A 26,741-nucleotide genomic window follows, 5' to 3' on the forward strand; every position below is an offset into this window, starting at 1 on the left:
TGGTCAAGTCATACATTTGTCCCTGCTAATCTATACCCAGCAAGAGAAGGGGATCATCTTCAAAAGAGTGCAGACATTTTCTTTAAATTAAATTACAACATCACAAGTTCTTCAGAGGCCCAGTAATGACCCACAGCGAACAGGCAGTTAAGGCATTCAAGCAAGAAATAAAATGACAGCCATTGCTAAACTGACGTTAAATCGAAAACAAAACAATAGATTTAAATTTAGATGGTGTGGCACTACTTTTAACTTCTTTATATTAAGGGTTTACAGGGTCATTATTGTAACGTGTGCAGATTACAGAGAGATTCTTACTAGGATGTGCTAAGGTACAAGTCCAGCACACACAAAGGCTTTTATTTGGGAAACTCCTTAAGCAAGAGTTTCCTGCAGAAATAATGCAATCACAATAAGCACAATAACAGAGCACTCAGGACTCCTTCCTTTCACTCTCTCTCTCTCCCCCTACATCTTTAGTCTCCACTCCTCCTCCGACAAGCTTCATCCTCCTCCTCCTCCTCTTGAGTCTGGCACCCTTAACAAAGGCAGGCGACTCCTTATACAGTAATCCCTAATCGATCGCGGGGGTTGTGTTCCAGAACCCCCCGCGATAGGTGAAAATCTACGAAGTAGAAACCATATGTTTGTATGGTTATTTTTATATATTTTAAGCCCTTATAAACTCTCCCACACCGTTTATAAATATTCTCCATACAGTTATACAGTAAACCCTCATTTATCACGATTAATCCGTTCCAGACTCTACCGCGATAAATGAATTTCCACGAAGTAGGACTCTTTACTTATAAATCTAATATTTCCGCAGTTAGAGCATAGAAAACCGGTTTACAACCTTCTAAATACGTTTTTTAACATTATTAGAACCCTCTAGACTTGAAATAACACCCTTTAGTCAAAAGTTTAAACTGTGCTCCATGACAAGACAGAGATGACAGTTCTTTCTCACAATTAAAAGAATGCAAACTTATCTTCCTCTTCAAAGGAGTGCGTGTCAGCAGCCGAGAATGTCAGAGAGAAAGAGAGAGAGAGAGAAAAGCAAACAATCAAAAATCAATACGTGCTGTTGGGCTTTCAAGTATGCAAAGCACCACAATAAAGCGGCCGCAAGGAAGGGAGCAATGTGAAGGAAGTCTTTCAGCATTTTTTAGGAGTGTCCGTTTCCTCTAGGCAAACAGCCTCTGTGCCAACATCCTCTCTGCTCACACCCCCTTTGTCAGGAGCAGAGAATGTCAGAGAGAGTGAGATAGGCAGAGAAAAGCAAACAATCAAAAATCAATACGTGCCGTTAGAGCTTTTAATTGTGCGAAGCACTGCGCGGGAAGCATATCATATATCATTGAGGAGTTTTATTTAATACGTAATACATGCTCTGATTGGGTAGCTTCTCAGCCATCCGCCAATAGCTTCCCTTGTATGAAATCAACTGGGCAAACAAACTGAGGAAGCATGTACTATAAATTAAAAGAACCATTGTCCGCAGAAATCTGCGAACCAGCGAAAAATCCTTGATATATATTTTGATATGCTTACATTTAAAAATCCGCGATAGAGTGAAGCCGTGAAAGTCGAAGCGTGATATAGCGAGGGATTACTGTATGCTGCACCTGGGAGTACTCCAGGTGGCTCATCCACATTATCTGGAAGTACTCCCAGGTGTGGTGGAAACCCAAAGTAGGGTTCTGCAGCTCCCCCTGGCAGCTCCCAAGGAACCCAACAGGGCTATGCCAAACTCCAATTCCCATGGAGCCATGTGGGAATCCATGGTACTGCTGCAACCCAGGGGGGCTCCCATCCAGGTAGTTAGTGCCCTGTGCACATCTGCTCCTCCAGTCCTTCCTTTACGATGGCCTCTTGGCTGGGAAAGGTCGCCAGCCATCCATCACACCCCATAAATTCACACTTCATTCGGGCTCCATTATGAAAATGAAAAATAGTCAGGGCAATCCAAGAGTTTTGTTTTCGGCCATTAATAAACTCTTTTATACAGTACCTTTCACATTAGTTTGCCGGCCATTTCTTCTGAAATCTTCCACAAGTTAAGTTCAATCAGTCAACATGTCACAAGCTGTCAAGTAAGAGTCCACTTGCAATAAGGTGAAGTGCGGCAGCAACTTGTGGTTGTGGATTTTGTGTCCTCTTTCCAACTGATGGCACCTGTTCACTTGTGAGTTTCTTCATACTGCCAAGTATTGCATTTAGTCGCTCTAAAGCAGGCTTCTCGTCTCAGACAATGCATAGAGTCAAGCAAGCAAGGGAAACACTTGGTATTGCCAACAAGCTAAGTATTCACTTGTTATGTAGTCCTACAAAGTTGACTTCTTCAGTAAAGTGCTCGAGTCTAGAGATATACTGCTTGATTATAAAATGATTAGCACTGTTGTACCATAGATTCAGTGTCCTATGCCCAGTTATATCAAATATTTCCTATCGAGTTTAGATTCTGATTCTATGATGTTCAAAACATTAAGAAAAGTTAATTTTACCATGGCATCTGTATACATTTGAAATGGATTTTCACATCTTAAATTACAATTTTTCTTGCAAATTATTTTTTTTTTGTGTGCTATGTAGAGCTCATGGAGGACTATACCCCAGCAAAGACCGAACATTTTGGAACAGGCACTTTCACAGATATCTAAATACAGAGACCTACACTACTGGTCAAAAGTTTTAGAACACCTCAGTTTTTGGTAGTTTTTCTTCAAATTGAATCAGTTGAAATGCAGTGAATGACCTAAAATGGTGAAAAGGTAAGTTGTAAACTACCAGAGGTTTAAAATTTAAAGTTCAGGTTAGCAAAAACTGAAAATAAAGGAATTTTCAGAATATAACAAACCAGTAATGGCGCACTGCACGTTGAGCATTCCTAGTTTTCCTCCTCTTTCTTTGTACGGTAAATGAAAACGGACTTTTGCGGACTGTACACACTGCTTTCAATTTTATCTCCTCGAGAAGATTGAAGTATTTGGCAGCTATTGTATAATAATAGTGATCATTTTTTGTTTTTTTCCCCCCATTGTTGAGCTTCCCAGACACCCCAAAAGCAGAATATTTCACAAAATTATTTTTTCCATAAAAACAGAAAATCCAGGGCCAAAAGGGTTAACATCAAGACTATAAAAGACCAGTAACGGCAGACTGAGGTTGATGCGCTTGCTGCTTCCTGAGCAGCTCTTCTTTCTCCATCCTTCTGGCCCGCTTCTTCTCTTCTTCCGTCTACACCTTTTCGCATTTAAACTGATTAAGTCAGTGTTTGTGTTGCAATTACTTAGTACGTCTTCCTGAATTTTTCACTTAAGCTCGCACTTAAGTCTTCAATCTGCCTTAAGAATGATTTAAGATATGAAGAGATAGGGGAAGTGACCACGAAGGTGGTAGGAATGAGAACGGCATCCTTACACATGCACCGCACGGCCGCCCTGCTGGCCGCTGACGAGGGTTGATTCTACAATAAAATAAAAATAAAGAGGAATAACCTTGGAGATCAATCATCACCCCAAAAGTGGACAGTAGAGGTCACATAGTATATGTGTACGAAATTTCAGGTCAATAGTCCAAACGGTTTGCGAGCTATAGGTGATTTAAAATCCTGGACAGACAAAACGAACAGCCATGGTAGTGTATTATATATAAAGATGGGCCTTCTTCAGGTAGGGAACTAATAGGTTACAACCTACAGATTATCTGCAGCAATTAAAGTTACTTGGGCCTTGCAAGTTGAGGGAAACAATTAGCACAGTTATCCCAACTTCTATTGATTACTTAAAAACCCTCCGTCTCTCTTAAAGTACTATTTAACTTCCAGTGATAATGGCAAGAAAACAGCAATTAACAAATTAAATGAGACAGAGCATTATTACCCTTAGAAATGTAGGCCTTTCATTTAAAGTGTTGGCGAGTCCAATGTTGTCCCACACAATTTAAAGGCAATTGTAAACTGGAAGAAACTCTGATAGGAAGAGATTTGGCAGAGCCAAAGTCACAAGCCAATTAGAAGACAGGTTTCTGAGGGTCTCCATCTTGTGTGATCACAGGTGCCTCACAGCAGAACAGCTTCAAGCACAGCTTAACAGTGCAGGTTGTGAAAAGCAGGTGTCAGTTTCTACTGGGAAGAGGAGTCTTTGTGCTGCAGGTTTGACAGGGTGAGTGGTGAGAAGAAAGCCATTCCTTAATGGGCAGAATTGGGCCTTGAAATACCAGCTGTGGACAATTGTACTCTTATGGGCCAATTAATCAAAATTTGAAATCTTTGGTTCATCACGCAGGGTGTGTGTATGCCATGGAGTTGGTGATGGTTCCTTGGTGTGTGACACCATCTGTCAAACATGGAGGACAAAGTGTGATGGTGTGGGTTTCCTTTGCTGGAGGTAGACTTGGTGACTGGCACAGAGTGACTGAGATTCTGAATCAAAACGGTTACCACCGCATTTTCCTGTTTATGCAGACCTAAACCTGAAATTTAAACCTTTGGCAGTTTACTGCTTACCTTGTCACCATTTTACGTCATTCATTGCATTTCAAATGATTAATTTTGAAGAAAAACTGAGCTGTTCTAAAACTTTTGTCCGGAGGTGCATGTAAAATGATAACTTCCAAAAAAAAAAAAATGGAATTCAATGTTCTTCAAAAAGTTGCACCGTGTTTGTCTTGTTAAAGGCTCCAGGTGTATTGTTTCTGATAGTCCTTATCCTTCAAAAACAGTCTGACCTTTGTCCATCGATAAATTAAAACAGTTTTGATGGCAGTTAACTGCAATTTTTTTGTAGTCTGCTCTTTGTTTAGTCATGGGACCAGCAGGGCTGTAGAGTTGGTACTCAAAACCTTCGACTCGGACTCTTCAATTTATGGTACCACCCACTCCGACTCCACTATTTGTAATTAGACTCGTATACGGATTGAAAGCGCACTCAGGCTATCATCAGGCCAGTTTTTAGCACCCTAACCTGTTCAAATTTGGGGTTAATGGCTGTGGTGATGCCATTGTGGCTTTTTTATACTATTTAGTTTAATTAATTAAATTAATTAGTTAAACTAATTTAATTAAGTTAATTACATTCATATTTAATTAAAGGAGTTACAAAAATCGACTAACATTAAACAAAAGACAGACTTACAAAATTAAAAAAGTCTATTTTTTATCAGCAGGGGTCCGTGTACTTTTTGGTATTTGAAATTTCGTTTCAGAAAATATTTAAAAAAGAAAAAATGACACTTATAGGCAGTCCCTGGGTTACGTATGACATAGGGACTGTAGGTTTATAATTTGTATGCAAGTCGGAACAGGTACATTATTTTAATAAATGCTATTGTTGACCGACTATAACCAAGTGCTTTGCCAGTGAATGATGGAGTTTCACCTCTCTCTGACCTTTTTATTATTTCTACTTTATTTTCAATGGTTTTTCTCTTCTTTACTGTATCACCAGCACTTGCATCAGATTTGTGTTTCACAGACATTCTTGCTATCACAGCAGGAAGGCACCCGTCGTCAACACGTCTGATGTACTGACAAGAGATAACTTCCTGCTATGTGCGTAACAGTACAAGCAGGCTTGCTATTGAGAATGAATGGGGGTGGCGAGGGGCGAGTAGTGAACACCACAGAGTCACCTCCACTACAGTATGCTGCCTGCAGCGTCCGCCCACCGAGAGCGAACAAGGTGTGGCCGAAGGCGGGTAGTGAATTGCCCACCACCACCCCCATTCAACAGGCAGCCACCCTATAATGCTACCCCCCGCTGCCCCATTCACCCTCAATGGCCTCCGTTCAGCCACAAATGGGTCACCGCTTGCAGCATCACCAGCCGTCCACCGAGAACGAACAGGGCAGTCGTGTGTGGTGGGCAGGCAGAGAAATGCCCCCTCCGCTCCATTCAGCCTGCGTCGAGTCAGGAGCGGCAGCGTAGTGGGCAGGCAGCAAACCGCCCCATCAAGCCTCTGTCCTTCACACGAGCGATAGCTGTGGCCCCACTGACTATGGAACACGGGTCACTGCTTGCCGCCGGGAGCTGCCCGAGGGACACTACACTGTACGAGCAGCAAAATCGCCCCCCTCCAGCCACCACTTGCAGCGTCCCCAGGCCGAAGATAAGCGTCAAGTTACTGAAGCACATGTGTCGCAGCTGCGGCCCCGTTCCCAAGTCATAGGTCAGATGTCCGTAACCTGGGGACTACCTATTTTGATTTTCAACTTAAAATGGAAAAATGAAAAATGCAAAACAATTACTTTTTTCCTTTTGTTCTTTCATACATCAGAAAAGGAAATTGCAAGGAACGAGAAAATGCCCTTTATTTTGTGATAAGTAACAACAATAACGTTCATATAAGCACTGCTACATCAAGGAAGCAAAGTTTGCAAAGCTTGCATTTTTATCTAAAAGATGCGACTCAGTTTTTCTGCAGTCACGTCCTTGTCCCGGAGTGTCACTCGTTTACTTTTCTGAACAACATCATACTGGTCCTTCCTCTGCTGATGCCAGTGTAAGTTCAAGGCCGTCGACAGATGTGCTGCGAGAAGAATGTTCGCACGTGTCGCCAAACCACCTCTGGACCAGGCCTATTCATTTACAAAACTAGGGGGCTTCGCTCGCCAACCTCCGTGTTTGGTTTTCCGGATACACACTTTTAAGATTTTTTTTTCTTTGAATTGTTGCTATTTCATTAGTTTCACTTTTATTTCAGAACTTCTGTAGAGAAAAGCCAAGCAAAATGACACCTTTTATTGCTACCTAAAAGGATTACATATTTGGAATCTTTCGAGTTCCAATTTGCTGAATCTTTTAAAGGAGGTCCGTGAGACGTCTTTAATGACTTTCTACCGTAATTCAGGATTGGTTTCTCCGTTTGAAATTTCAGCACAGATAAAACGATCAACATCATCAGCAGTTAATATTTTTTTTGCAAAGTAACCAATAAATGCATGTGAAGTAAACTCCGTTTTTAAAATTCTCTGACTTAAACTTTAACTCCTTACAATATTTACATACTTCTGACTTATCACCTGTGTCCACATATTCGATCTCTATTCGCCTTTTCATTATTTCTCCGAGTAATAATTTCTCTTTGTTTGCGCTAATGCGATCTTCACTTTCATTGTTTTGACACGGTCATTTTTTTCTGCTTTCATATTCTGTATTTTGCTCTGCATGTGTTTCGCGCCTACTTTTTTTTTTTTTTTTTTTTTGAGTCTTTTGAATTCCAGTTTTCATTTTCTTTAACCTGCTCTGTGTGTGTATAGCGCCAACGGTTGTGAACGTCTTATGAAGTTCTACTTTGTCTTTTACTCTGTCTTTTAATTCTGAGCCCGACTGGACGTGCATTTTTTCAATTCCACTTGTTCTGGGCTGATAATTACTTTCCTTATTTTCTGAATTTGCACCTAGATTATTCTTTTTTGCTTTTTTTTCTCTCCAACGATTGAGTCTCTTTTCTCCGCTTAGTCGTCTACGTTTCATTTACAACATATTGTCCTTATACGCTTTATATGCGCTGAGAGCCCTGAATCTGTGTGTGCTCAAAGCCTTAGTTTACACGACTGAGTGTTTTGCTGCCCGTGCTCTTATTTGATATTGATTCTAAGTAGAGCGTGTCTTGCAAGAATCTCATGTTCTACGCCATCGCAAGACGGTCCTGGGTCAATCTCTTGGCACAAAGTCTCATGTTTAAGGTCCCTGCGAGACGCTCTGTGGCCAATCTCTTTCGTCTCGCGGGTCTTTTAAGTGTCTTCTGTGATCTTAACGTGAAGATCACGTTTCGTCTCCCGTCTTTCTGTCCCAGGATTTTTTTTTTTTTATAATAGAGAGATTTTTTGCCAACTATTATTTAAATATACTGCAGGCACACACATGCACATACACAAACACAAACACAACATTTATTATATAGTGGTGTGAAAAACTATTTGCCCCCTTCCTGATTTCTTATTCTTTTGTATGTTTGTCACACAATGTTTCTGATCATCAAACACATTTAACCATTAGTCAAATATAATACAAGTAAACACAAAATGCAGTTTTTAAATGATGGTTTTTATTATTTAGGGAGAAAAAAAATCCAAACCTACATGGCCCTGTGTGAAAAAGTAATTGCCCCTGAACCTAACAACTGGTTGGGCCACCCTTAGCAGCAATAACTGCAATCAAGCGTTTGTGATAACTTGCAATGAGTCTTTTACAGCTCTGGAGGAATTTTGGCCCACTCATCTTTGCAGAATTGTTGTAATTCAGCTTTATTTGAGGGTTTTCTAGCATGAACCACCTTTTTAAGGTCATGCCATAGCATCTCAATTGGATTCAGGTCAGGACTTTGACTAGGCCACTCCAAAGTCTTCATTTTGTTTTCTTCAGCCAATCAGAGGTGGATTTGCTGGTGTGTTTTGGGTCATTGTCCTGTTGCAGCACCCAAGATCGCTTCAGCTTGAGTTGACAAACAGATGGCGGACATTCTCCTTCAGGATTTTTTGGTAGACAGTAGAATTCATGGTTCCATCTATCACAGCAAGCCTTCCAGGTCCTGAAGCAGCAAAACAACCCCAGACCATCACACTACCACCACCATATTTTACTGTTGGTATGATGTTCTTTTTCTGAAATGCTGTGTTCCTTTTACGCCAGATGTAACAGGACATTTGCCTTCCAAAAAGTTCAACTTTTGTCTCATCAGTCCACAAGGTATTTTCCCAAAAGTCTTGGCAATCATTGAGATGTTTCTTAGCAAAATTGAGACGAGCCCTAATGTTCTTTTTGCTTAACAGTGGTTTGCGTCATGGAAATCTGCCATGCAGGCCGTTTTTGCCCAGTCTCTTTCTTATGGTGGAGTCGTGAACACTGACCTTAATTGAGGCAAGTGAGGCCTGCAGTTCTTTAGACGTTGTCCTGGGGTCTTTTGTGACCTCTCGGATGAGTCGTCTCTGCGCTCTTGGGGTAATTTTGGTCGGCCGGCCCCTCCTGGGAAGGTTCACCACTGTTCCATGTTTTTGCCATTTGTGGACAATGGCTCTCACTGTGGTTCGCTGGAGTCCCAAAGCTTTAGAAATGGCTTTATAACCTTTACCAGACTGATAGATCTCAATTACTTCTGTTCTCATTTGTTCCTGAATTTCTTTGGCTCTTGGCATGATGTCTAGCTTTTGAGGTGCTTTTGGTCTACTTCTCTGTGTCAGGCAGCTCCTATTTAAGTGATTTCTTGATTGAAACAGGTGTGGCAGTAATCAGGCTTGGGGTGGCTACGGAAATTGAACTCAGGTGTGATACACCACAGTTAGGTTATTTTTGAACAAGGGGCAATTCCTTTTTCACACAGGGCCATGTAGGTTTGGATTTTTTTTCTCCCTAAATAATAAAAACCATCATTTAAAAACTGCATTTTGTGTTTACTTGTGTTATATTTGACTAATGGTTAAATGTGTTTGATGATCAGAAACATTTTGTGTGACAAACATGCAAAAGAATAAGAAAGCAGGAAGGGGGCAAATAGTTTTTCACACCACTGTAAGTAAAGATAGCCTACGGCTTTGTTTGCCCAACATCCTACATGCTGGATGATGAGGACAAAGAAATGAACAGACACCACAACAGATCTGTAAAGGTCAACATGCACCGAGACAGTAAGCCACACTTGTACCAATATGTCTGTGTAGATAGCTTGTTTACTTCGCTTGACCAATTGTGTTTAGTTTCAAATTTAGTATTAAGTTGTTCATTTGATTCAATTCTCTGCTCACATTACTCCCTATTTACCTGTGAACACAATAAGGGTACAATCATAATAAAAGTACAATCAGTTGTAAAATCTTCCATTGAGAGATTTCCTGTCGTATCTCTAAAGTGTAATTTACATGGAAGAACTGTATGGACCCTCCAATACAGATACTGTATGACTGTACCCGGTCTTCCTGTCAGTGACATGCATAGCAGACGGCAGCTCAAACTTCACCTCAGTGTGAAAAAGTCCGAGTTATTAAGTGGGTGTGCCCTGTGATGGACTAGCACACTTACCAGGGTGTTTCCTTTCTTGCTGCCTATGTTGCCAGAATGGACTTTGCCCCCTCCATGACTCCGACTATATTAAGCAGATTTGAAAAAGTATGCATAAACAGCCATGGTCAAATGTTTTGAGAATGACACAAATATTAATTTTCATACGATTTGTTGCCTCAGCTTTGAATGATGGCAATTTGCATCTACTCCACAATGTTATGAAGAGTGATCAGATGAATTGCAATTAATTGCAAAGTCCCTCTTTGCCACGAAGAAGAACTTACTCCCCAAAAAACCCATTTCCACTGCATGTCAACCCTGCCACAAAATGACCTGCTGACGTCATTTCAGTGATCCTCTCGTTCACACAGGTGACAATGTAGATGAGGACAAGGCTGGAAGTCACTTTGTCATGATGATTGAGTTAGAATAGAGAGGTGAAGAAGGCTTCAGGGCACGCAAGAAAGTCCAGCAAGCTCCAGGACCGTCTCCAAAAGTCGATTCAGCCGAGGGCACCACCAGTGCAGATCTTGCTCAGGAATGGCAGCAGGCAGTTGTGAGTGCATCTGCACGCACAGTGAGGTGAAGACTTTTGGAGGATGGCCTGGGATCAATAAGGGCAGCAAAGAAGCCACTTCTGTCTAAGACAAACATCAGGGACAAAGTGATATTCTGCAAAATGGTACAGGAATTGGACTGCTGAGGACTGCTGGGGGTCAAGTCATTTTCTCTGACAAATCCCCCTTTCCAATTGTTTGGGGCATCCGAAAAAAAAAAAAAAAAAAAAAAAAAGGGTAAGCGCTACCATTAGTCCTGTGTCATGACAACAGTAAAGCATCCCGAGACCATTCATGTGTGGAGCTGCTTCTCAGCCAAGGCAGTGGGCTCACTCACAATTTTGCCCAAGACCAGCCATGAATAAAGAATGAGAGCAAAACATCCACCGAGCGCAACTTCTCTCAACCATCCAAGAACAGTTTGGTGACCAACAATGCCTTTTCCAGCATGATGGAGCACCATGCCCTAGTGAACACTAAGTGGCTCGGGAAACAAAATATCAAAATTTTGGGTCCAAGGCTAGGAAACTCCCCAGACCTTGATCCTATTGAGAACTTGTGGTCAATCCTCAAGAGGCGGGTGGACAAACAAAAACCCCAAATGCTGACAAACTCCAAGCATTGATTATGCAAGAATGGACTGCCCTGTCAAGATTTGGACCAGAAGTCGATTGACAGCCTGCCAGGTCAAATTGCAAAGGTCTTGAAATAGAAAGAAGGGCCAACACTACAAATACTGACTCTTTGAATAAACTTCATGTCATTGTCAATGAAAGCCTTTGCAACTTCTGAAATGCTTGCAGTTCTTCTTCAGTACACCATAGAACCCTCTGACAAAAAGATCTAAAAACAATGAAGCAGCAAACTTTGTGAAAACCAACACTTGTGTCATTCTCAAAACTTTTGGCCACGATTGTATGCTACCCGCATCTAACTCCATTCCTTTTCCCCCTACTGAATGGAGGAAAAGCTTCAACCCGTTTTTAAAATTCCATGCACTTGTATGAATTCAGACAGAAAAACTTACTGAAGCCTTACTGACCTTTGTGTCCCCGACTGGCACTTCACAATCCCTGAGGAATCTTCATCACCTTTGCTCTTTGTACGTCTCTTTCTCTTGTTGTTTACGACGGGCCCTGCTAATGGAGAGGAATCTGCTGCATTATCAAACATGGGTTCTTCATGATTTTGATTACTGGTATCCGCAATCTGCTGCTGATGCCGCTTGTTATGGCAAGTCCTGGATGTTTTTGACCTCTTAGGAGTAGAAGCCTTCAAGGCCTGTATAAGACTCATGCTAGCAGAATGACCAGGGTGGCCTTTATAAATTTGTACTTCATTTTTCGAGTTTTCAGCCTGGATCTGGTTGGAAGTGAATGAGGATGAATTCCATGAATCATCAGACATGCAAAACTCACCCTGGCTTTCAGTTTCTACTGCTGATGTCCGTTTCGCTTTTGTCTTCTTGGCTTTCCTTGCTGTTAGAGTCTCACCATTTTGAGTTGACTCTAAAACCTCAGAGTTCTCAGTAATATTTCCTCCTGAAACATTTTTATGGGACAGCCTGCTCTTTTTTATGGATCCACATGAAGATGGCTCAAATTCCACCTCGGATCCATTCAGTTCAGATGTCAGTCTTTCCTTATTCCTGCTAGTTTCTGCATAGTTGATTTCTGATGGGACTGGAGTAACAGACTTATGAGGGGTCACCACAGAGTTCAAACCTGCTGCACCTTGCTTCTTTTTGGTTTTGTCCAGGACAGGACTTTGATTTTGTTCTCTCTGAGCAGGGGTGATCTCACAAGCTTCTTCCATGCTGGTATCCCTTGCTAGATTACAGCTTCGATGAAGCTCTGCTTTTCTGCCTGTCTTTTTAAAGTAGGGTGGACTGCAATCACCCATTTCAGAATCCCAAGTATCTTCATCAGATGACTGTACAATAAATTTCCATTTTGATGTATGCATTGTGGTCATTTCTCTCTTGTTTGTGGCTTTTTGTACCGTAACAGTATCATCATTTTCAGAGTTAGATAAACCACCTGCTGTTGAAGGTTCCTCATTCTCTGGCTGTGACTCCGAGCTTTCACGGCTTGCTTTCTTTTTCTTTGACACTTGATTGAGAAATGAGGGGCCATCTGCCTCCTTCTCCTCCAAAAAACTAAGAGAGAGCTCACTGGAAGCTTTCCGTTTCTTTTTCTCTTTAAATCTACTTACAGAGCAACTTTCATCTTTCTCTATTATGAAGGCTGGACCCAAATGTGTGTCATAAGTGACATCCAATGCCACATCCTGTGCCCTTGACTTCAGTTTCTTTCTGGATGTCTCATCTGTGAGCGAGCTCTCCTCTGCCAGTTTCTGCACCGACTTCTTTTTCTTGTGTGATAACGGAGTCATAAGATAATCATCTGCCTCTTTTTCCAGCACATCTGGACTCGTGTTCTTCTTCTTCTTCTTCTGGATTGGGGTATGCAGTGCAAAAGTCCTCCACATTTCGTCTTGGGTATCATATAAAGGTATATCAGTACTGGAGCATTCCTCAGACTCGGCACCTTTCAGCTTCTTTCTTTTCTTACTTCTAGACAACTTATTAGATGGGTCACACGCCTCAGCTCCATCGTAGTCCAGACATGTTTCAACCTTTTGCAGGTTCTCTGGCATTTCATCTTGAAATAGACTTTCTTCTGCATGCTCTTCCAAAGCATGCTTGTGCTTCTTCAGCTTTTTCTTTGATTGTATCAGGCCACTCGGGCTATAATCTACATTGTCATCTTCATGCTCAAGCATCTCCTGTGCAGCTTTATTCTTGAATTCCTTTTTCTTGTGCTTTTTCCCAGAAGTGGTCTTTCCATCAGAATCAGTAGACATGTTTAATCTCTCCTTTGGCTGCAATACAGATAAAACACAGTTACATACATAAAAAAAGAAAATCACCAGACTAAGAGTATGAAGAATGCAAGCAGCATGAATACAGTCAACCCGGGTTCAAAAAAGGAAGGTCATGTTTTGACAAAAAGGAGGAATTCTATGAGGAAGCAACAAAAGGATATGATCAAAGTGGAATATACGAGATTATTGATCTGGACTTTCAGAAAGAGTTTGATAAGGCGCCACATGAGAGGCTGGGCATTAAACTAAAAAGTGGCATTTCAGGATGTGGTGTGTAGATGGGTGCTAAATTGGCTCATCGGGAAGCAGAGGGTGATAGTGTGAGGAACCTCATCAGATCTGGTTCACATTAAGAGTGGTGTCCAGCAGGGGTCAGTGCTGGGGCTGCTGCTATTTTTAATAAATATTAAGGATTTGGATAGGAATATAAGTAACAAGCTGGTTAAGTTTGCCAATTATACCATGCTAGGAGGAGTGGCAGATCACATGGAACCCACTGAATTATTACAGATGGACTTGGACAGCATACAGGCTTGGGGTGATTTGTGGAAGAGAAAATTTAATGTCAGTAAATGTCAAGTATTACATATAGGAAGTTACGAATGTTAGGTTTGAAAATGCAATGGGAGGAATGGAACTGAAACAACACCTTAAGAGAAGGATTCAGGAGTCATAGTAGAGTCCACAGTATCAACTACCAGACAGTGTTCAGAAGCCATTCTTCTTCTTCTTCTTTCGGTTGCTCCCGTTAGGGGCTGCCACAGCGGATCATCTAAAAAATTGTTGTCTGCATATTGATTTGGCAAAATTTTACACCGGAAGCCATTAAGAAGGCTAAAAGAATGCCAAGTTATATAGCACCTTGATGTGTGGAGTATAAGTCACAGGAGGTTATGCTCAAGCTTTTGAACGCACTGGTGAGGCCTCATCCGGAGAACAGGTTTGTTCTACAGAAAGGACAAAGCAGTGCTAAAAAAAAAAAAAGTACAAAGAAGAGCGACTACGCGGATTCCAGGACTAGAGGAAATGACTTAATAAGGAAGGATCAAAAAAGCGGAGACATTGCAGTTTAAGCAAAAGAAGATTATGAGGAGACATGATTGAAGTGTTTAAAACTATAAAGGGAATTAGTCCAGTGGATCGAAACGGATTTGAAAATTAGTTCATCAAGAACACGGGGACACAGATGGAAACTTGTTAAGGGTAAATTTTGCACAATAGAAAGTCCAAACGAGCACCACAGAAACATGGACTACGTGACCAAGTAGTGTGGTAGACAGTAAGACTTTAGGGATTTTCATAACTCGACCTGATGTTATTTTGGAGGAATTAAGTGGATAGGAGGGGCAAGCTTTGTTGGGCTGAATGGCCGGTTCTTGTCTAGATTGTTCTAAGTAGAAACAGTACAATTCAATTTATACAGTATAAGTAAAAGGCATTCATTCATTTTGTTACAGACAAATGTGGGTACATGTATTGACGATGTACCCTAGACATACGACTTGCAAAAAAATCTCTCTTCATTCACCTTCTAAGGCCCAGATACACAATTCCATAAGAGGAGAAGAACTTGAGTGTGTGTAGTGTGAGAAACAAATGCCTTAGGCTGGGTTTATACTTCACGCAACGCGAGCTCCAGAGGACGATACTTGCGCGCGTACTTTACGTAAATCTGGAGGTATCCACCAGGTGGCAGTGCGAGATATCATCACGGTGAGAACAGGTTCGGCTTCACTGTGTTGTGAATTGCCTGGAACACCCGTTAAATTCCGATGACACCTTACCGCATTTCTCTGAAAAGGATGTTTAATGATTAAATCCATCAATCCAGGGATGTGTCCATTCCAGCTAGCATTGGGCATGAGGCAGAATCAAACCCTGGATGGGGCATCAGCTCATCGCAAGGTGAACACAAGGACTACACTGGCATCATTTTAGTGTCACCAAATCTGCATGCCTTTGGAAGGAAACCGGAGGCCACTGTGGAGACCCAGCAGGAAAACATGTAAACTCCAGGCAGAGAATATCAGCAACGCGACTCCCTGCACGACAGCAGAGCTACCACTCCGCCACCGTGTCACCCCATGTGTGTAATTATTAACAGTATTCATTATTTAAATGAAATTAACGATTTATCTGTAAAATGTAACATACATACTTTAATGCATTTCATCATGAAAGCGATATCAAGTATAAATCAAAGGATTCTAAATGTGCAGAGAGTTGGAATATCATACATTAAATGTGTTCTGTGTGGCGATCTATTGCTGTTTGCCGCTGCTGTCAGGTCAGGAGGAAGCCCCAGGAAAAAAAAAAAGACGGCACAGAAGATGGTATGTGAGACTTTTAAAACGTATCGTGTCATTACGATCGGGAATATGTGACGCTTCAATATAAAAGCACCATGAAGGCATCTATATGTTGGCATTTTGCTTCACCACATCGAACCATTCATCAAACATCGAAGTGCGCATATCGAACCTACTAGGATGTGCATAGTGGCTTTCTGTCACATATAAATAGTGAACAGAGCCTCTGACGTCACCGACTTTTTGCTGGTACTGCAACTACCGCATGCATCACCTGCTCAGAGGACTCGTCAAATGAATGCTGGGAACGTGTGGCAGCCGTGATGTGTGCACATACGTGTTCGGAGCGTGAAGTATAAACGAGCCCTTACAGTTTCTCAGTTGGCTTCTTCCCAAATACATGCCAGATACCAGTGTCATCTTCGACAGAGAAAGGATGATTTCAGGATGCTGACCATAATGTGCTTTGCAGTCAAGGTTCTGGGTTCTTTTGTCCATTCGAATCTTTTCTTTTTATTTGCCAGTTTCAGAGGACTTTTTGTTTGAAATTCTGCCTCTTGCACCAACATGCCAGTGAGTTTTCTCTGTTGCAGGCGACACTAGTATTTAAAGTTTATTTAAGGAAAACCCCATCGGAGGACCTGTGGTGTTATGGGTCCACAGCTCGTTGAGTAAAGGCCATATTTAAATAAATAATCACCGAGACGGCTTCGTGAGGGGGGCGTTGTTGTAGCGAGCCACGGGGCAGTCGGCGATGTGGGCGTTTCTCACTGAGTGCACAGGTGAGGAACTGCCCTCATTCGTGATTGCTCCCGTGGCTAATGCTACAGCTGTGATGGCCCCTCACGTTATAAAAAAGAAGCGCAAATGGTTGAAGGGGGTGAAAAAGCGATCGGAGAGAAAAAGGAAAGGAAAGAGGACGGAGGTTACTGGGAGCAGATGAGGAGGCAGGTCGGTGAAAGAGAGAGAGAGCGAGCGAGCGAGCGAGCGAGCGAGCGCTCACGGGCAGCTGCGAGGGCCTGGGGTGTTGGGCCTACACCCAGGCGTTTGAGTTGGATGTCGCTCCCGCTGAGTGATTATGTAGCGGGAGTGACCAAGGGAAGGCGACTGGCCGCAGAGAGGCCGCGGAAAGGCAGTGGAAGTCGGGAGATTTGGTTCTGGAATCCCCAACGTGGGCGACCTGGCCGTTGGTTGGAAACCAAGTTCTCCGAGACTGGGATGAGCGCCATACCGAAGCCAGGGATCGGGAGGTCTCCAGTCTCGATGTGTGTTGTAGGAGGGCAGCTGCATAGAGAGTGTGACTCCTCTGTTGCGAAGCCTGGACAGGGAGATGCAGGGGAGTCACATGTTAAAAGAAGCACCGAGCTTGTTTGTTGTTTTTAAGACTGCTTCCTGTAAGAAACATTTTACCTTGTTTTAAAGGATTGCTTTTTTTCTATTGGTTTTAACCTCCACGTTCTTTTATTGGATTATTTATTGAATGAACTGCGCTATTTATTGGAACACTATTTTGTTTTTGATTGTTTCTTTTTAATAAAAGCACTGTTTCACTTTTAACCGTCCCCTTGCTCAGATGCTCAATTATTGCCTTCACTGACTAGCTCACTCGGTTTCATTATCAACGGTGTTGGGTTCAAGTGCTTCCAAAAATCAGATGGGAGTGTGGAGCCAGAACCCACATCGTCACAGGACCTGTAAAGCATTTGTTTCTCACACTACACACGCTCAAGTCCTTATCCTCTTATGCACTTTTCCATTTGGCCCTTTCCCATATTTTCTATACTGTTCAGATCAAATTTGCCCCCTTCTCTTAAAACAGTCAGACCCCTTTGTATGAAATCTTCAGCTTCTTGGAATTTTGTCATACAGAATAACTTTCATTCTGCCAAAAAAAAAAAATGATGCTCCTTTAGAAATCTGTTTCATTTTGATTATTTGTGAATCCAGAAATGAACTTTCTTTAATAACCAACTAGCATTTTATACACGACTAAATAAGAATAAGCTGAGGGAGTGTACTATTAGGACCAGTAGTGGCACCAGGATTTTATATTAGAGTGGGCCTAATGTTATTTTTATGACTGTTCATAAAAAAAATGAGAACTCCATTCATACTAATGCACATGGGTTTTATTACACGTCTAATTGGAATGTTTTTGCTAAGACTAATTTAAAACCACTTACAGATGGTGAAGATAAATTGACTGCCTACCTTTTGTTGATACGCAAGACAGAAGGATCCATCGCAAGGGCACAAACGGCCAAGTAACATTGTATAATTTTGACTAGTGTTATAAAACAGCAAACTTTCCGATTACTGTATTGCCATTCCTTGTAATTTGTGTACTGTGGTTAAAAAAAATAATCAATCAGCAGACAGAAAAAAATTTGGGGATGAATATATACTGAAAAGTCAGGAAAAGTAAAAGAAACACGGTTAACAGAAGCGGAATTCACAACAGAACTAATAGGCTGTATGCTGGTCTTAAATATGGTGGGGAAAAAAAAAAGGTGGAGTTAGGGTGGCCAGAACAGGAACTGCTGTGGCGGTAAGATGGATTCTGGGTACCAGAAATTACATCATCAGAGGTTGACCGAAGTTACGTCAGCAGCGGGTGGACCGATGGTGATGTCATCGGAAGGCAGGGTTCTTTGGCTCAACTGCAGAGGAACAAGAAGAGAGAGGATCAGGTGAGAGCGCCAACCCCCTGGTCTATTTGAACCTGTAAAATGTCCCCCATACGCATGTGGTGGCTTGAAATTTTTACTGTCCTGTAATTTCCAATTTAGTAAACTCTCAATCAAACTTTCCAATATTCACAACCAAGCACTCGACTCATGGAAAATTGCACTTAAATATAATTTTTTCTCCCCACAAAAATGAGCACTTATTTTCTGGAAACATCTTTAGTTATAAAAGAGTGCGCTGACCAGAAAATGCTTTATGTTTCTTATCATTTTAATGACGCGTCTTCTCCTAGCCTCATAATGCCATCCTGTAAGAAATGCCTCTCATCAGCGGTGATGACAAAGTGACTCGGTCTTCAGGCAGTGAAACCGAAAGTGATGCCCGTGTCACACATGTGCAGTGTGGAGTTCATATTCCTCATTATTATTTGTAGCACTATTAGAATTTGTACACTTCTGACTTTATACTTTTAACGTTTTGCACATTTTACAGTAGAAAGATGAGAATAAAAATTAATTTTCTAAGCCAATGCTTTTTAGGCCTTTATCTTTTCTTTTGAGAAAAATTATAAAGCTAAGGAGGTTAAAGAAACTGTGCACAATTTTAACTACCCGGTGTTACTTTTGCAAGGGAGCACAGCAGATAAGCAACGCCATAGACTGCTTCCTACAAGTTTTTAAAATACATTCGATCAGTTTTAATCTCCCATGAACAACTGTGCACATAATATTTGGGAAAACTTTTGAGTTTTATAGGATATTGCTACCTGCTGTGAAAATGAAATCCCTCCCCAGCCTAAAGGGGTGGTCGTGATAGATAAGGGATTTTTTTTTATAGAACTTTAAAGTATTTCATTCAAACAGTTTTAATCATTCAAGTCAAGTCAAGTCAAGTTGGGGAGCAAGCACTGGTACAGCACGTTAGCTGCACCCACCACACGACGAAACAGCTCGGGATGTCAACTGGCAACGCCCCCAGGCAGATTCGCGGTCCAGTCCCACCCTCCGGAAATGACCCTCTATCTGCCGCAGCCAGGTGTAATGTGGGTGACCCCTTGACCTGGACCAGCCACTCGGGTCCCCAACAATGAGGATCCTACGAGCCGGATCACCCTCTGGGAAACACGCCACATGGCCATAACTGACGCTCCCTCACAATGCAGGTAATGTGCCTCATTCAGGACTCCAAGAGCAACACAAAGTCAAACCAGCTGGACCCAAGAATTTTCCGGAAAGAGACAATACCACAGGAGTCCAGTCTTCGTCTCAGGTCACTGGATAGCGTCCATGTCACGCAACTATATAGCAAGACCGGAAGCAACAGAACTCTAAAGACTTGAACCCTCGTCCTTTTGTATAGATATCAGGAGCGCCACACACCCCTTTCCAGCAACCTCATGGCCCCCCCCCATGCTCTCCCAATCCGTCTACTGACTTCATAGGAAGAGTCACTAGAGACATGAATGTCACTGCCGAGGTAAGTAAACCTCTCGATGAGGTCGACACTCTCTCCGGGGACAGACACACTGCTGATGGCCGTGCCCACGAAGTCATTAAAGGCCTCATATGGCTGAGGCAAGCAGAGATCAGGCAAAATGACACCTTGTAGGGGCCCGAGTTGCCTTGAAATACTTGCATATTGTAATCCTTTTAGTTAGCCACTAAATGGTGTCATTTTGCTTGACTTCTCATTACATCCATAATGGCTAACACAGTACAACACCCTAGTACTACAGACATACATTGAGTTCAACAACAAAGCATTTGCTGTAGAATGTATTTCCTCTTTGTATCAACGCAAGTGCCTGCGTCACTTATAGCATGAATGTGAATTAATACAGCGTTACTGAGTGTTGTTATTATTATTACCGATAGTTTACTAAATCACATTTCCCTTTGTTGATCAACTCCCGTTGAAGAATTTATTGGTAACAGAACACATAGTAAGCGCGGCAAAACGTTTGACAATGCAACTAACGAATGGCATTTCTCGATACGATTTTAACAAAGCTTACTGTACGTCGTCAATCACAGAGCGCCCCGCTAAAATACCAATAACGTGTAGCACGCCTGCAGCCTACGAACGCAGACTTCAAGACACCGCTGTGCTTGCGGAAACATCGGCTGCGTGTGCACGTTTACTGACGGACAGGACGGCATTCTGCACAGAGCATGCGTTAAATCAAAGCAGAAACGGCGCGCATAGACCTCCAAATCAGAAGGGCCACTGAATTACACAGGGTACACATATCTTCTTAAAACGGGATTTGAAATCAATCCGGCTCTGGGGCCGTGAAGCAGCAGCGCCACTCACTGCACTTCTATGCCGCCCTAATTTTGGGTATTACTGGAAAATTACTGTTACATATTGTGCTAATGGAACTTTTTACTGCGATGTGTGTGCGCGCGCACGCACCGACAAAAAGCTCGCTCTACATCAGAATAAGTTAAAACACGTTGTACGATAAAGTACGAAGTTAAGGCTTACCCAGCAGCTTTACCCATTTTATCCAAGGTAGAATGTTGCAAGACACGATAGTTACCGGCAGTGTCCCTAATATGCTCTCGCACCCCGAGGACCCTGAAATGGATTAAGCTTTGATGACTGTTGCGTTAACTCTTCAGTGCTATGGTTTTCCTTATACGCAACACGCGTTGCGCCGTCCATAGTCGAATGCATATGCAGCGTGCACGTATCCACATTCGCCTGATCCTCAAATTTCAATATTGGCGCAGCCCTCCACGCATTTTTTTTATTTAAATTAAAAGAGAAAAAATATTTTAAATACCTGATCGCCTTCTTTCCACAACACGCTTCCTGGCTCTGTTTAAAAAAAGTAAAAGAAAAAAAATTGCCCCGGAAGAACTGTGTTCGCCGGAAGTAAACTTCTTTCCTGAAAGTAGTGGTGTGGTTTGCAAGGATATGAAGACGTGCACGTGAGAACAAGCAGTTTAACTAGATTCTAAACAATTACACGCTTATTCATTATATCAGTACAGTACAGGTGTAAATAGTGCATTTTATATGTTGTAGTAATAGATTACAAGTAATAAAATATAAGGTAACATATTCAAATAATGGGGACGAGTCACCTCAACATCAGCTAAACAAGAGTGCCCCCGAGAGCAGTCACCATTCAGGGGGACGACGTGAAAGCGGTGCAGAGGCACAAGTATACGTGGTGGTTCACATAACCAGCAAAGCGGACTGGTCTGACAACACAGTGGTGCTGTACAAGAAGGGACAGAGGAGACTTTGTTTCTTAAGGAGGCTCCGGTCTTTTGATGTTCTGTGTGCTGGAAATGCTCAATCAGTCCGTAGCAGGCAGTGTCTTTTTCTAATCTGTGGTCTCCAGGGGAAGGAACTTGAGCTCAAAAGAAACCCAATTCCTGAATAAACTGATCAAGGAAGCCTGCTTTATTACAGGGTAACCCTGAACACATTGGAAGCTGTTACGGAAAAACATATACTGTAGCGTCAAAATGTGATGCCATCATGAAAAGTCCCCTCCAGGAGGCGCTCTCTCTCTCTCTTTGAGCACTTCCAGCCACAGGTTCATTTCACCACGGTGTGCTAGGATGCACTTCTGGGGGATCTTTTCTGTCCACTGCTATCAGGCAATTTGATGCTTCCTCTCGACATTTATTTTTGATATTTCTGCACAATATACATGTATATATTTATAATTATTAATTTATTTATTGATTGATTGGTTGTATTATTTGTCCTTTGAGACTGTAACGTTGTTTTCTGTTTCTGTTGCTATATGCATCTGAATTTCTTCATGGGCTTAATTAAGTTTATCTAATCTAAGTGATTGCAGAAAGCCAGTTATTAAAGTTTATATCACATACAAACAATATATTTGTACAGATTTAATAAATGCATAACAGATTTAGTGTTTTGGTTGCCTTGCTATTTTTAATAATTTTATAGAGAATGCAGATCAGTTAAAGTCAACAATAAATTTCTCTGCTTCTCTATTCTATATACAGTATACATACAGGTATATGTAACACACACAGTACTAGCTGCCCCCCGCGGCTCTGCCCAAGTAGTAGTGAATCTTTAAAAATCAATATTTTTTTTAATTTAATAATTTGTATTGAGAAGAATTTATAATGATAGCTTTGGTATCTGAGGGCCTCTTGATATACAATATTTTATATTTATATTTTATTTATTATGTATATAAACTGCTCAAAAAAATTAAAGGAAAACTTTGAAAACACATCAGATCTCAATGGGAAAAAGAAATCCTCCTAGATATCTATACTGATATAGACTGGGTAATGTGTTAGGAACGAAAGGATGCCACCTCGTTTGATGGAAATGAAAATGATCAACCTACAGAGCCCTGAATTCAAAGATGCCCCAAAAATCAGAGTGAAAAAATTATGTGGCAGGCTAGTCCATTTTGCCAAAATTGAATTGCAGCAACTCCAAATTTGCGCAGCACTTTGTATGGCCCCTGTGTTCTTGTATACATGCCTGACAACATCGGTGCATGCTTCTAATGAGATGACAGATGGTGTTGTGGGGGATCTCCTCCCAGATCTGGACCAGGGCATCACTGAGCTCCTGGACAGTCTGAGGTGCGACCTGGTGGCATTGGATGGACCAAAACATAATGTCCCAGAGGTGTTCTATTGGATTTAGGTCAGGAAAGTGTGGTGGCCAGTCAATGGTATCAATTCCTTCATCCTCCAGGAACTGCCTGCATACTCTCACCACATGAGGCCAGGAATTGTCGTGCACCAGGAGCCACTGTACCAGCATAGGGTCTGACAATGGGTCCAAGGATTTCATCCTGATACCTAATGGCAGCCAAGGTGCCTTTGTCAAGCCTGTAGCGGTCTGTGTGACCCTCCATGGATATGCCTCCCCAGACAATCATTAACCCACCACCAAACTGCTCATGCTGAATGATGTTACAGGCAGCATAATGTTCTCCATGGCTTCTCCAGCTGTCACGTGCTCAGGGTGAACCTGCTCTCATCTGTAAAAAGCACAGGGCACCAGTGGTGCATCTGCCAATTCTGGTATTCTATGGTGAATGCCAATCGAGCTGCATGCTGCTGGGCAGTGAGCTCAGGGCCCATTAGAGGACATGGGGCCATTGGGTCACCCTCATGAAGTCTTTCTGGTTGTTTGGTCAGAGACATTCACACCAGTGGCCTGCTGGAGGTCATTTTGTAGGGCTCTGGCAGTGCTCATCCTGTTCCTCCTTGCCCAAAGGAGCAGATACTGGTCCTGCTGATGGGTTATGGACCTTCTATGGCCCTCTCCAGCTCTCCTAGAGTAACTGCTTGTCTCCTAGAATCTCCTCCATGCCCTTGAGACTGTGCAGGGAGACACAGCAAACCTTCTGGCAATGACACGTATTGATGTGCCATCCTGGAGAAGTTGGACTACCTGTGCAACCTCTGTAGGGTCCAGGTATCGCCTCATGCTACCAGTAGTGACACTGACTGTAGCCAAATGCCAAACTAGTGAAGAAACAGTCAGAAAAGATGAGGAGGGAAAAATGTCAGTGGCCTCCACCTGTTAAACCATTCCTGTTTTGGGGGTCATCTCATTGTTGCCCCTCTAGTGCATCTGTTGTTAATTTCATTAACACCACAGCAGCTTAAAACTGATTAACAACCCCCTCTGCTACTTAACTGACCAGATTAATATCCCATAAGTTTCATTGACTTTATGCTATACTCTGATTAAAAAGTGTTCCTTTAATTCTTTTGAGCAGTATATATTAAGCATCTTTAGCATGGGAAAGGCACTATATAAATACAAGTAAAAATATATTCAGACCACTGAATTAATAAAACTAATTTAAAAGACAGGCTCAGTTATAAGACACACTCTGGACTCCCTTGAAGTTGCAGTGAAGGAGAGAATTAAAACAAAACTGAGCACCAATATGAACAAAGCTGCACACCCCAACACTGAGGACTTTCATCCACTCTCTCTCTCTCTCTCTTTATCTTCTTCTTGCTTTTTAGTCATTTTACTGTGTTCAGACCATAGTGTGTGTGTATTTTCATTTATTTATTATTTTTTATTTATCTACCTATTTATTTATTATTTAAAGATCTTCTGTAAAAAGACAAATTTCCCCTTGTGGAAAAATAAAGATCTATCTATCTATCTATCTATCTATCTATCTATCTATCTATCTATCTATTATATAGTGCCTTTCACACCTGTCTTATCTTTTTTGCCCACTGCTACTGTATAAGGCAATTCAATGCTTTACAATTTACTTGTTAAGTTTATTGATTGATCAATTGATTGATTGTCTATATTATCTGTCCTGTGAGTCTGTATCCTTGCTGTTTATGTTGCTGCTGCTGCACAAATCTGAGTTTCCCCATAGTTATAATAAAGTTTATCTAATCTAATCTAACTAAGGTGAATTACTGATGCCTGTTTGTCTGTCTGTCTGTCTACCATGTGATTATGCTTGAATTAGTGGAGCTTAAACCTTTCTTTTGGTTTTAATGGAAAAGAGTATGACTTGATATGTTGTGGAAATTCACAAAATGTAGGTTGAGGCAACCTGGTGGGTAGAACCGTTTATTGTAATTAATATTGATCGATTGGTAACCCCTCAGCAATACAATTTATTTCATACAATTTATAGTCCCAAATCATACAAGGAGTGCCACATTGGGCTTTAAGAGGTCCTGTCTTTTGACAGCCCTCCCAGCCTTGACTCTACAAGAAGACAAGAAAAAAATCATAAAAAAATAACCTTGTAAAGAAAAAAATGGAAGAAATCTCTGGAAAGGCAATTCCAGCAATTGAAAGAGAGACCCCTTTCCAGGTAGGTTGGGCATGCAGTGGGCGTGAAAAAATGGGTAAATACAATGCAATGCAGCACATGCTTGTTCAGAGCAAGTGTAAGTTCTTTGCATTTTGTTGTAGGAACGTAATAATAACAATAGAAATACATTTCATTTATATAGTTCCTTTCCCATGTTTCACTAGCTAACTATAATTTGCAATTCTGTTGCTAAATGCTGTGGATAATGAAATTTGCAAGTAATAGGAAGGGATTTATTATGTAATTACATCCTTTGCAGTTGAACAGGATATTGGCATTCTGTACAGTTATTGTACTATTCATTATTTTGTGAAACATCTTCATTAAAGAAAGCCAACCATTTTTGGAATATACAAAGTTACAAAAATTTCAAAACGAAAGCTGCATACATTTTAAATATCTAGGATAAATTTAGATATTTATTTTATTTTATTTTTAGATATGAATCTATTGCCTGAGTTACATTCATGAATGGCTTTACATGATACCTCTTTCATTTTATGTGTAAAGTGTGTCTGTGAGGAAATGACCATACAATTTTACAGGATAACGGAACACGCGCTCCTTGGTGTCCGTGGCACGTTTTGGGGGCTGGGGTTTGATCCCAGAGCGTGCGCCTCTTAACTTTCAAAAATGGCGCAACTCAGATGACTGCGCCCTGCACGACCGCCTATGTCGCCTAATGGAGTGACCGTCCCTGTGCCATCGCTCCTTCGTTCACGGGCAAAACGTGCAGTGTGTGGTATGCATATTGGAAGAAATGGCCCTGCTTGGCAGCTAAGGGCACAAGAAAAGTGCCAGTCCGTGGCAGACTGTATTCATGCATACACAGTGGGCCAATTAAGACTAACATTGTAAAAGTACAGAAACAGGCTAAAGACGAGCATTTTTTGTTGTTTATATTTTTACATCAGACATCTTGACAATGGAACGGCATTATATAAAATAAACTATGGTACGCCGTTCAATCCCCACCACCGACACGATTACCAATCCGGATTGACTATGTTAAACTTAATTTTCTAGCTCAATACTCTCCGGCTGTGAAAGTGGGCATGCGCGTGCAGTTGTGTTTTGCGTGAACATTTATAAAAAAAATACGTGTAACTTTAAGTAATTATCCACGTCCTCAGCAGTACGCATTTTAATTAAACAAATCGAACTGTAGTCAATCCGCCCAGACTGTTTAAAAAAAAGAGGAAAAAGCAAAGAAAAGCGGGAGCAAATAGTTTTAGCGTCCCTGATCACCATGGAAACGGAATGTTCCAATCAGCAACCTGGGAAAGAAAAAACAGAAAAAAAAAACAACGTAAAGGGACAGCGCACGGAAGTCGACTTAGAAATTACACCCTTTAAAAATGTATCATCGTTTAAATAAGATCTTCAAAATATATTCCTTTTTTGCTATTATTTATCGATTTGACCCCTCCTTTATACGTGTAATGGATTCGTCCGCGGTCGCCACAGAATCGTG

General features: G+C 41.6%; 1 protein-coding gene across 5 annotated transcripts in view; it reads right to left on the reverse strand.

Annotated features, from left to right (window-relative positions):
* The window catches only part of LOC120536009 (transcription termination factor 1-like), a 43,351-nt gene extending 22,019 nt beyond the window's left edge, over positions 1 to 21,332 (reverse strand). The window contains exons 1-3 of one of the 5 annotated variants that reach the window (XM_039764289.1): positions 21,230 to 21,331; positions 17,965 to 18,413; positions 11,601 to 13,441 (exon numbers count right to left, since the gene is read on the reverse strand). In XM_039764289.1, coding sequence (XP_039620223.1) covers positions 11,601 to 13,441; positions 17,965 to 18,024 — 1,901 coding nt within the window. In that variant the 5' untranslated portion in view covers positions 18,025 to 18,413; positions 21,230 to 21,331. Of the gene's footprint in view, positions 1 to 11,600; positions 13,442 to 14,093; positions 14,157 to 17,964; positions 18,414 to 20,928; positions 21,103 to 21,229 lie in introns of those variants that run through there. The other 4 variants (XM_039764290.1, XM_039764291.1, XM_039764292.1 and 1 more) reach the window with 4 other exon arrangements.
* Between the last annotated feature and the right edge of the window lie 5,409 nt (positions 21,333 to 26,741).

The sequence above is a fragment of the Polypterus senegalus genome, chromosome 9 (genome assembly GCF_016835505.1).
Source record: "Polypterus senegalus isolate Bchr_013 chromosome 9, ASM1683550v1, whole genome shotgun sequence".
Taxonomy (NCBI): domain Eukaryota; kingdom Metazoa; phylum Chordata; class Cladistia; order Polypteriformes; family Polypteridae; genus Polypterus; species Polypterus senegalus.